The sequence below is a fragment of the Toxorhynchites rutilus genome, chromosome 3 (genome assembly GCF_029784135.1).
Source record: "Toxorhynchites rutilus septentrionalis strain SRP chromosome 3, ASM2978413v1, whole genome shotgun sequence".
Classification (NCBI taxonomy): Eukaryota; Metazoa; Arthropoda; class Insecta; order Diptera; family Culicidae; genus Toxorhynchites; species Toxorhynchites rutilus.
In genome coordinates, this window is record NC_073746.1 from 98,126,686 (window position 1) to 98,139,344 (window position 12,659).

At 38.5% G+C, this 12,659-nt stretch overlaps 1 protein-coding gene across 3 annotated transcripts in view; it reads right to left on the minus strand.

Annotated features, from left to right (window-relative positions):
* The window catches only part of LOC129775449 (protein Atossa), a 105,114-nt gene that overhangs the window by 11,195 nt on the left and 81,260 nt on the right, over positions 1-12,659 (minus strand). For all 3 annotated transcript variants that reach the window (XM_055780212.1, XM_055780213.1, XM_055780211.1), the window contains exons 2-4: positions 9,466-10,260; positions 9,264-9,400; positions 4,126-5,896 (exon numbers count right to left, since the gene is read on the minus strand). In XM_055780212.1, coding sequence (XP_055636187.1) covers positions 4,126-5,896; positions 9,264-9,400; positions 9,466-10,260 — 2,703 coding nt within the window. The remainder of the gene's footprint in view (positions 1-4,125; positions 5,897-9,263; positions 9,401-9,465; positions 10,261-12,659) is intronic.

Genomic DNA, 12,659 nt, shown 5'->3' on the forward strand with positions numbered 1-12,659 from the left:
CAAATTCTTGCGTTTAACATGTTATTGATATGTTTCTAAATAGAATAAGTTCGCAGAACTTGTCAATCGCGATAAATGAGTGAAACTTCTTGTATGGGCTATTCATATATTTTTCAGAATTTACAACCAAAAACATATTTTTGAGAAAAATGAATTCAAATTTTCAAATTTTATTTTAAATTTTTGTTTCAATTTATTGGTATTTTTTTAAGAAAACAAATGTCCAATTTTTTCATTTTACTCAAAATTTTATAGAACTTATAGTTTATGAGTGAGATTGTTTTTTTGAAATGTTGAGTTGTTTTTCTATTTTTTTTCTTAGAAAAATCTTAGCTCGAAAACTATAAGACCTGCAAAGTATTGTTGAAGAACAAAATATAGGAAATTATTCAAATTATTAATTCAAGAATTGATTTTATCGAACAAAATTGTTTTGAAAACTGAATTTTTTTTTTCTAAAGCATGTTTTCCCAGTCTGCGCACTTTGGCTAGTGCACCTGAATAACATATATCTACATACCGATTCATTCAAACTACATGGCAAAACTGGAGTAGAATCTGTCTGAAAGGCACAGATTATCGAAAGAGAAAATCGATGAAGAGAATCGATCAAAGAAGATAGGCCCTTTTGACATGTTGCTCTAGATATTGTATTGAAGCTCTGGTGAACTAATCTGCCAATGTGTTGGCAACGATATCGTGCATCGCAAATTTTGCACGATCACAAGAGAAGCGAACAATTCTAGAGCAACATGTCAGAGGGGCTTATCTATATTCGATTGATTATCTTCATCTATATTTTCTTTCATTAATAACTCTGCGGCTCTGATTAAATTTCATTCAGCCTTTTTCGGTGTACCGATTGAGTTTCATTTGCTATATATCGTCACAAATTAAAAGATAATAGGGATATTGTTGGGCAGTATCTTGTTAATGAGCTTTTGAAAAGGCCGTTTGCGGAAAAGACTGTGTAAGAAAAATTGTTTTTTACGAAAATGGATATTGCGGCAAAAATTGAAGAAGTTAAAAAACGACCTGTGATTAGAGGCGAATGAACTGCAAAGTTTAAAGCCTCTTTAAAACAAAGAACGGAACGGAACAACCTGTGTTAGAAATGGTAAAATAGTTACACTGAACTTTAATGCTACAGCTTACAACGCAAAGTGGTTATGCGGTTCAAAGATAAGAGTGAAGCTATTTTGGCCATGGCCATGTTTGTTTACTGTTTCAGAGCCTAGCAAGAAACAGTGTGTGGAACAGAATAGTAGATTCAAATTTAAATCATCTATCTGCCGCTATAAAAGCACATTCAGCTAACGAAGACAATAGCATAGAGGCGGATGAACTAAAAAGTTTAAACCCTCTTAAAGCCAAAAAGAAGAAGAAGAAGAAGACAAAAGCATGACATGCTGCACGTTTGGGAAAACTCGAATTGAAAATGCGTTAGATCATACTATGGAAGTCGCAAGACAAGCATAATTTTCTCGGCTCACATGGGCTGAGCTTCCGATGAAAGCATAGCGTCTGTAAAAAGAGGAAACTATAAGGACTATGTGTAACTTTTTTGCTACTAACTAACTGCTAAGCCGGATGCGCAAACATATGATGGAGCTTGAGTGATGTCAGAAGATTAAGGAGGAATTCAGGCGATCGTAAAGAAGTCGTTACCATACGCTGATTATATTCATTGTGAGGCGCATGTCTTCAATCTTGTTTGGCTGCTTTCTTACACGAATGATTCAAAAACATTTTTTTTTCTCTTATTTCGTTGGCATTATTCTTTACCCAAAGCCCAAAGCCCAAAACGCAATTGCGAGTTGAAGAAATTTAGACAACAGAAGATCCCAAACGTGTGAAATCAAGTGGGATTACAGGTCTAGGTTGATCGTAATAGTTGAGACATATTATAAAGATATTACTACTTGTCTGGGAGAAATGAGGAGAAATGTGATACGACTTCACTCGCACGAGGGCTGCATTGATACATGCTGGATTTTGGTACAATTTTCCTTCTGAAAGTATTTGCTTCAATTTTCTCATTTACCGACAATCTGTACCAGACATTACAACAACGAGAACTGGGCTACGTTCAAGGTAAGAATGTCAGGAACAGATGTGCGAGAATATGCTGAAATTTACATGTCAATTATTGACTGCATCTTCGACGAGCTGAATATACGGCTTGCGTAATAAGCAAAGTTTTTTTTAGATTTGCTCGACTGCTCAAAATTTGAACCCTTCGACACATAGTTTCCCAAACAGCTGATAGATGATCTTTGTCGCCGATTCTCTAATTTTGACAAAGTGAATTTACCTAAAATGAACTGCGAGTGCTTCATACGAAGTCAGAATTTGTCGAAAAAAAAAATTCAGACATTTAAAAAAACACTGATTGGTAGTAATCTTTACGATATTTTTTTGGAAATTATTTTTCTCGCAAAGCTAACACTGACATTTCCATCAACCACAGCATCAGTCGAAAAAGGTTTTTTAGTTCTCCGTAGACTGAAGACCTACTCTATAACAACGATGGGAGAGGAGCGACTCGAAAGCTTATGACAATGGCTATTGAGAAAAAAAAATGCTTCTTGAGCTCCAACGTCAGAGCAATTTTTTGAAAACCAAATCGACCGATTTGCCCATCGCACAGAACGAAGAATTTCTTTACAGTATCGCTAGAAAAAAATTAACCAAAAAAATATTTGCCCCCGAAAACAAGACTGTTATATTATGTTTGACAAACATCCGATTATACTACATTGCGCATCTGAACTTATGTAATGTTATATTGAAATTATATAAAAAATGAGAATAAGACTCAGAAACACTTGAAATACGGGAAACACGAGATAGTTCAGCCAATCCACTAAAATTCTTAGATAAAGAAAACAACATTCGAGCACCAATTTGTCCAATTATGTATGGATGACCTAACCAACAATACCACTGAGTAAGGGAATGGGTACTTACGATACACCTTTGGTTACGAGTAAAACATTGTTTTCTCGGGAGTCTTCATACAAAATGCCACATATTCCCGAAACTATAAAAAGATTGAAAGTTGACGTCTTCGACATAAGTTCTTTTTCTTGAATGGCGTTAACGTGGAACTTTTGCCGGAAATTTCTTTGACTAAAAATCCCCCGGCCAGAACGGGAATCGAACCCGAACACCCGGCGTGATAATGTGAGATGCTAACCACTCGGCCACAGGTGCACTTTTCGACATAAGTTCGTATTGTAATAGGATCGAAAACTTACAATACGAATCGAGTCGAAAACGCTATATCGCTATCTTGATTTTAAACAAAAATATAATTAGGCGTCGTGCACAAATTACGTAACGCTAAAAATCCGGATTTTGGACCCCCTCCCCCCCTACGTAACGCAATTTCCTATATGTAATACACAGAACGTAACGCAATCTCGACCCCCCTCCCCCCCCCCCCTTATCGCGTTACGTAATTTGTGCACGACGCCTTAGTTGAAATTTTTCAAAGAAAACATGGATAAGTGGTTAGAAAAACTTTTTTCCTGTTAAAGTGTCATCTTCCGATGCATAGATAACTTGTTGGAAACTGTAAAAGCTATTCATATATTTTTTAAGAATTTAGAAAAATATATTTTTGGGAAAAAAAAATTTAAATTTTTAAAATATTTTTTTTTGTGTTATTCCTTTTTCTTTTGTTTATGAACCGATTTCCTACATTTTATCCTTTGACCAGAATTTTGTAGATATTATAGTATTTGAATCACATTTTTTGTAAAAAAATAAAAAACTTTCTCTAATTCTTTTTTGAAGAATTTAAATGTGAAAATTTGCTTAAATAACCAATGTCTTCACACCCAGGAAGTTACACTGCTCTCTGAGATGGTGCTGTCAACTCCTAAGACAATTTGGCATTGAATTTGTCTGACTTTTTGCAAATAGTTGCTTTAAACTTTATGTATTTAAGTTATACAAAAAAAATCAAATTGATGGTAAATTATAGCTGATAAATTGAGCTTTCATGTAATGCAAAACATATGGTTGCTTTCCAAAGCCATGAAAAATTATCAAAGTTGATGTTCGATTTTTCGAACGCTTGGTACGATATGGGTTAAAGTTTCCAGGTGTTCAACTTACCGGGCAATCACACTTTTGGAAGGAATCGTTTCCATGGAGTGTACCAATAGGCTTCGAATCGAACTCATGGTTTAGATTGATCGTATCGATAACATCCTCCGAGAAAGCACGCCGATAGCTTTTGAGCTGTTCAAACGATAACGTTCCACTGCCAACAGCTCCGGTCGAACTGCTCAGGGCAACACTGAGATCACAAGAATCGTGCCCATTCGAACGGTGTATATGATCTGCGTTGGAGCCCGAGAGATCACCGTCACCGGGCGAAGATGGTATAGTGAAATGGCCAACTAGACTCTCCGACAGCGTCCGGCGACATCCGGGGGGACTATTGTTATTGCTGCTGTTGCTGCTAATACTATCCGACTTATTGAGAGCTAATCTAAAATTATGCTTCGTTTTTTGTCGTTTGCATAAACGACAGTCACCTAAATCTAGCGCTTCCTCATCGAAAGCAAAAGTATCACATTCGCTTCGCTCACACCTTGACGTATCACTACTACCAATATTGTTATTATCAATGTAGCTACTATAGAAATTATTGTTTTTGAAATGTGCCACCTCCGATTGATGGTGGTCATTGATGATAGCCGTGCGCTGGATAGCCTGCAGAAGAATCTCACCTTTCCGGAGACCCTTGGATTCTTCGCGTTGCAGATGTACCAGCTGCTTATCTCGGACCACAGCATCACCGCCCTCTGCTGGGTGGCTTGTATCACAGTTTTCATTAGTGTAATCACGACGATTATAACTATTATGGTTATATTGCATTTTGCTATCACTGATTGTGCTCGTGGTTTTCCTACCAGGCTCCGACGACTCGTGCTGTTGCTTCGCATAGAGACAACAGCACCCACTCGCTTCCGTTTGGGTACCAACAGAAGCGACGTTACCACTGTTTGACATGCTGTGAAAAATGGCAGTCTGAGTAGCTTTCGTGTTGTTTGCACACGAGACTGGTTGGTAAAGATCATCGCAATTCGAGTACAGCGGTGGTTGGATGAGATTGATTGAGGATGTGTACGGCGTAACGTTGCAGCTGCCAGAAAGATTATTCACCGTAGGTATATTCAATGCTGGCGATTTACACATCGGAGGGTTTTCTACAATCTCATCGCTTCCTGTAATAATTCCTGTGGAGGTTATCTCCTGAGCAACCGCTTTCTTCTTCTTCTCCCGTTTCATCATGCGTTTTTTGTACTTCATCAGCTGTTTCTCCCGATGACTAATCGCCGCGGACGATAAATCATCATCCCCCATTTGTGGATCATCTTCCTCCTCTTGAAAGCTACAACGATGCTTCCCCTTCTCATGACACGGCAAATCCATTTGGTCATTTATCAAGTTAGTATCTATCTTGGAGGAGAGCTCCGCTTGCACTCCCGGAATCCGTTCCATCCGCGGCAAGCTTTTCAGACACACCTCTATCGCGTAGTTCTCGGCGATAATAGTGGCCGGAAAGTTGTGTACGTGGGGGTTCTCCTTGAAGCAAGCGGTATTGTCGTACCCGCGGATGCGGAAAAGGATGTCCAGCTTTGCCTTGGGCAGCACGGAGGGCGACGTTGAACCGTTGGTGTCATTTTCGATAGAGTCGGGAGGTTTAGAGCAAGCAGATGAACAGCCAGTGGGCACTTTCCTGATACGAGGATTGTTGAAAATTTCAGGTTCGAGGGAATTTTTTATTAGATCTGTCCACGCGGAGATTTGCGAGAAGTGTAATTGACTACGTATGGCAGCACATAATGATTGAAGTGTCATTGTCGATTCAGAGTTTCTGAAATTATAAAAATACGGTATTCATGAGTTTTTTTTTAAATTTAATGATGATGGTCCCCGCTCATTCCCCTACAAAGGTTTGAGCGGGACGAGTTATTCTTATTCATAATAATTTAAATCTATTTTTTATGACATCCAGTAAGCAAATTGAAATGAAGAGAAAACGGACTGGTTATCTCACAGACATAGATTACTCATCGGAAGAACAACTCAAGCCTTCAAGTAAACAGATTTATTTCATGGCATGTCGAGAGAATATTTAACCCGGGAAGACCCTTAACCAGCGGTACTCAACGTTTTTTACATAGGAGTTACAATCACGCGTTCATCATGGTGTCACGGGCCACAAAAAAAATATAAAAAAATAAAAGAAGGGTGGTGTCCAAGACACGATGGCATTGTTAACGTAGGACTACGAACTTATTGCCGGCGAGAACAAACATTATAGCAATTTAAGGTGAAGGTGGAAGCTAGCCACAATGGCGCTCATTTCTTTCATCTCTCTCCCTCACCCCTTGCCCAAAATCAATAATTTTGGGAAATAGTGTGAAGAAAATGATCGTTTTCGCACACTTCCCATCAAGTAATATCAACCAAACAAATAATCGATTACTCAAAAGATATTAAATTTTCATCTGCTGTCGCAATGTATAGTGAAAAACGTCGGAAAACTTGAGCTAGTGCTCTGAAAGTTAAATTTTAATTTTTCAATTTTCGGCAATGGTTTTGTTTGTATTGGTGAAAGCATCGTTATTTTTTCGACACTGATGCCAGGCAACATCATCGAAACAGCTATAAAAATCACTCATTAAAATGTTATTCCTGAGTTGTGTTGATATCAATAAAATTGTGTTGATATCAATACAATTATTATTTTTACGTTTAATGGGTCTATAATGTAAGTTTTAGCTACTTTAACATTGGGTAAGAAAATTGTATTGCAGAGCTCGGAACACTGCCACGGCTGCCTATGCTTTCAAAAACAGTAAACGGAAAAGTATTACATCCTATCAAAATGCCTCGACCAACGAAGAGAAGGGTTGAGGCTCTCCAACGTGAATATGTGAAAACAATACGATCGACGAAGGGAAATATTGAGGAATTATCAACATCGAGTTACTATGCGGAAGAACTTGTTAATAACAAAAGAGCCCCAATTCGCATGTGTTATAAATTTGCTCATGTTACGCTCGCGTATAATCAGAATTTTATTTCATATGCAGATGCACGTTCTATATATATTTATATTTGCAATTGTTCATCGGAACATATCGTTCACACATTTTACTTTAGTATTGAATTGTTATTTTGTTTCTAGTGGGAAATTCGCTCAATGAACATCGCGAACATGAGCGCATCTATATTTAAATCAAGAACAAGACGCTGATTGATATTAAATCCACTGCTGCTGCGAAGAAATTACGAACGTAAACAAGCGATGTTTGCCCAACAGATGCTCTGCATGTATGTGTAGCAAGAGCCCTATTTGCAAGGACCGATGAATGAATGCTTTCACTCAGTGAACGTCGCGAACGTTTCGAGAAGCAATAAAACGCCAATTTAAGCAGATAGTACTATTCTCATACTCTCAGCATTCACATGTACTGTTGATTGCACTGGTAGTGGCGACGGCAATCGCCGAGGAATAAATTTTCGTACTCTGCTTTCTACCGAAGAAATACCTTCTTGACATCCGACTTGAAAAGCGCATTCACGATTTATCAGTCATCCAGTCAGTGGCAACGACGTTTTCCAGATTCACTTTTCCAAATTGACGTTTTTCAAGGCTAGAGGCGGATGAACTGAGAAATTTCAAAGCCTCTACAATTCAAAACATTGATGAGTGGTTTTGTAGGAGCAGCTGAAGATGGTTCATTTATGCTTCATTCTAGTTCTCGTGAGAAGAATACACGATTGCCAATGTGCGATATGGAAACCGACGTGGTACGTTCTATTTATATCTTCTGCTTCGGTTCGAGTCGTCAGTGCAAGCTCTGCACTATGCTTGCTTTGTACATATTCTGAGACGGTATTATGAGGTGAAAATTTTGCACGTTGGTTGGCTATTGAAACAAGTTTTTGGTTCAATAAGTAATAAACATCACTCCCCTACCCCTTTTATTTTTCGTATTAACTGATTTTCATACCCCTTCATTCAGCTTACAAAGAGGTATTAAAGTTCAAAACCTTGTACCCCAAACATAACGCTCTCATTTTCGAAACTTCAAATTTGCACCCAAGTGCAGATTCAAAAATACAGAAGCACTGTCCACTAGACGAAATGAAAATTGATACAATGTCCACCGAACCAAATTTCACCACTTTATGCGATATCTATCTTCCATTCTTCCCTTGCAAAATCGTAGTGTAACATTAGCATTAGGGAAGACTGCAGTCTGACGACTGGAGTGAGAATGTGACGTGAACAATAGAGGTTCCAGAATTTCCCAGTTCAATCGCATCTAGCCTTAACGACAATTTAAACAAATTAAACTAAGCTCCTGGCCTTCAAAATGGTCATTTGGAAAGCCTCGCCGCAGTTCGATCACTAGCTAGACTGACAAATCGTGAATACTGTGATCTGAAACCGCGAATCATCGAAGTATGGTCACAGCAAAAATAGTTACTAGCATTGAAACTATTCCATAAAAACGTGTCCTGTTTTCTGATTAGACACCATTACTGGTAGACGTAAACCTACGTCAAAAAGTAGGTAATGACTTCTTAAGTCAACCATAAGAGCATGCCAGGCCGTGGGTTGAGTATAGCTGCCCCAGACCGATCCGGAATTGAATCCAATACCTATGTCTATATTAGCCATGATTTTACAAAGGAAATCCCGCTTTATCAGATCCCTGGATACGGTCTCATTCTTGCCGATACTTAAGACCCATTACTTCACGTATCCCAAGGCATGCCAAGAAGTTTTCCAACCCGGAAAAAATCTTTGACCGTTCAAGAATCGGTCGCGGGCGGGTTGAAACAATTGTTGATCATATGAAAAACAAACTTCTGAATAACTCTAGGACTAATCAAGCAAATGGAACCGTATTTAACATGTGGGGATTTTAGAGGGTAATAAATGATTCTATGGTGGTTCGACACTCCTGCTCTCTAACGATTGGACCCATGAACGTTCGCTTGGTGTGAAAACGTGAATTTTTGAAGGTATTGATACCTAAAAATCCATTTTGGGCGAGTCGAAGTTTGCCGGGTCAGCTAGTGTAACATGATGATGACCATCTTACAAAAGTTTGAGCTGAACGAGTTCTCTTGTTGCTCATTATTCTATAGGAATGTATGATATCAAACTAACCAGTAAGCGTATTGAATTAAAGCTTCTCATAAGCAGGCTAAATACTCACTTTATTTTAAGTTTTAAAATCCATTGTTCCAGTAAGATAGCGTGGTTTTCGGGACCGAGATATATCTCAATGCAAATGGCTTCCCCTCTGGTCAACAGAGACGAAAGCTGTTTGAAATATGCCTGCCAACGTAAGCACTGAAATAGAAAGAAAAAATTCTAGCACCGAGAAAAACCAATCATCCACTTAGGGGACAACTCACAAATTCGTTTCGGTAGCTACAGCTGTGCTCTACCTCATCGTGCGGATCCAGCTTTACGACTCCAATTTTCTTCAGAAACTGTTCACAATGAGGCCCCTCGCGTGGCCGCTGTTTGGTGGCCGTTGGACTGGTGTTACCGCTGTCAGATGACTTCTTTTTCGAATTTACTGTGGCAGAAAAGTTGAGGAACGGAGTTGGGGGTTGGATTTTCATCGGAGAAACCGCACCAAGGAGTTTCATCTTTTCGAAACCGCTGTAGATATGATTCCGGCTCCAGGCTTTGGCACTAAACATCAACGAAGAGCTTTCACTGCGAGCCTCACTGACGAACGTTTCCACTCCATAACCATCGTACTCGCCGCCACGAAAGCGTCCCCCGTGACCAGATCCGGAAGAGCCAGCTTCCACGGTTACAACGTTTTCGACAACAACATCCTTACTGGAACCCGGACAGGAACGAATTTGCTGAAGCTTAAGGTTTATTCTTTTGGCCGCGTTGGTAATGAACGATTTCTGACATTCAGCCACCAGATGGTGTTGATTGTCTTGGTTGGCTGTTCCTCCCGCCGCTTTGTATCGTCTGCCACAATCTGTTGGCGTGAAAAACCCACGGTCTTTGTCCGGCACGCCGCCACTACCACCACTCGGACTCCCATCAGCCGCAGCGTTGTCACCGGAAAGTGGTGGTGCATCGTCATCGAGTATAGCAGGTCTGCCCTCGAGCACGATTGACGCAATGCCAATCGATACGGGAACGGCCGGGTGTCGGGGCGAGATGAAATTGCCACTGTGCATCTGGAGAAAATAAAAAGAATGAACGAAAATCAGTTAAATCGTTGGTATTGAAATGAATACAGATGCGAATAGTGTTAATTGAATGTATCAACAGGAACTTCGCAGTCAATTAATAACCTCGCTGGCAGTATTGTATCTGCTTGATATTTCCATCGACCGGAAGTGTTTTTCTATTTATTCCCTCTACATATATCATAAATGAAATATTTGAAAACACTGAACATGGAGTAGATTTGGTGCCTGACCGCACACAGCCTACATCTACGCGGCTCGGGAGTTGGAATCGTTGTGTGCATTCATTATTAGCAATCTTCAATATGGTAAGTCGTTCATGATTTGGAGGATAGAAGACCATCACTATTTCAAGTACAATAAGATTGGAAAAGACTAGCATTGCCATCTAACAGTTCGGCTGAAAAGTTCATAAGGTTGAAGTCTAGATGACGTCTCTTACAAAAATCTACCTGAAATCTACATCTTCAAAACCCAATTCAATACTGAATCAAAACCTCCTGCATATTTTCTATTGCCGTAGGACTCTTTATTTTTTAAACCAGGTGAAACTTTACCAAATGAAAATTTAATCATGAAATAAAGTTTGGAGAGATTTCAAACTTATATTATACTGAAATACATACAATATAGGAACAAATATTGCGCTAATCCCCAAGTTGTTTCATCAACGATTCAAAAACTCTTTCAAATTTGCTCAAAGATAACATCTGTGTCAGTGAAGTTTAGTTATGAATGATTATCTTTCAAAGGACTCAATGACAATTTGAGTTTTGTAATAAAATTTCTGCGAGACGATGAGTTAGCTTTTAGCTGGAAGAAAAAAAAACTACTTCTTTTCTGAGGAAATTATTTTACAGTGCAAAAGATTGTAAGTTCGTCGATATTTTTTTTCCTGTTTCAAGATGGAAACCAAGCAAATTCCGCTAAAAATTCGAATCTTTTCATCATTCTGGATCACGGAAACCATGGATCGTCCCGGAAGATTACTGTTAAACATCTTTGAAACTACTCTGGTATACTTTCGTACAAAAAAGGCAAAAGGCTCGGATAATATGGCGCAGTTGCAAGTAAAGTAGGGCACGGACGCGGGCGGCTTATGACTCCACGAGAATCATTCGAGAAGCAACGATATGTTCATCTATAATCAGTTGTGTTATATGAGAGAACCGAAAGAATAAACTGTTACGGACTGCAAGAAACGGGATTCAAGTGGCCTACACAATCACTTGATCTCATTCCGATGGAAATATAATGGCCAATTTTGGAGCGACAGATTAAGCTTTTTGAGGCTCTAAACGAATCATTGACATTCCGAAAATAATTGAATTGATCGTGTACTGTTTTGAGCCAGCGTTGTCAACCTTCCAGATTCATCAGGAATCTAACAAACATCTAGACTATTCTTTATCTCATCCAGACTTCTTATGTTTCTTCAAAACTTTCCAGATCTATACCAATAGTGTAATATTGAACTCTTCTGGTTTGGTTCAATTTTAGTGAAAGTTGATGAACTTTCGGAAATTACTTAATGACATCACTAATTCAGTAGACTATGAAGCTCTCTAAAAATATTCTAACAATAATAAAAATAGTATCCCCAACCTAATATTTTATGGCATGTCAAATTTGTTCAGAAGATAGTAGTGAAAATAAAATACAAAGCAGTTTTATTTTGTTTTGTTCAAAATGTCAAAAAAGTAACATTGATTTCTGTAATTCAAAAGATAATTCAGTTTTTTTAGTTGACCTTCTCGCAGCACAGGCAAGCATGCCGATATCTGTTAAGTTTGTAATAGACTTAAAGTGTCCTACTGGTTCAAAAGGTCTGTTGATGCATGCTAATACTGAGAAACAGCTCACTTAACAGGACATCAACCTCGGCACGTTCTTGGAGAGCTTGCTCTTCACTTCACTATACTATTATTATACTTACAATTATATCCCATTCGGCACTGAACATATGTGACATGACATATATAGCTACCTGAACTACATTCCCTTGTGATGCAGTAAATTTGATAAGATTTAGGAGCTTCTTGAAATGAATCTATTGGCAGAAACATGGCTGTCATTTGAAGCAGTTGCTCAGTCCTTGTTAGGTATCATACTCTGCGAATCCGTTTTGGTTTCATGATAAATCTAGATTATATAGAATAGGTGATGGTATGAATCTATAGTTCTTTGTACGAATAATTTTATCAAAACTGATGGAAAAAATGAACAAGCTCTGCATGTTCTATATTTTAGCATCTCAGGATTATTTCGACTGTTATTGTTTTTATATAACGTTTGAATGTATGATAACATCATGCAGTTCCAGATGCACCAGATATGCTAAATCATTTTGAAAAACCACAATTTAAAGCGCGAAAAAAATAAAAGAA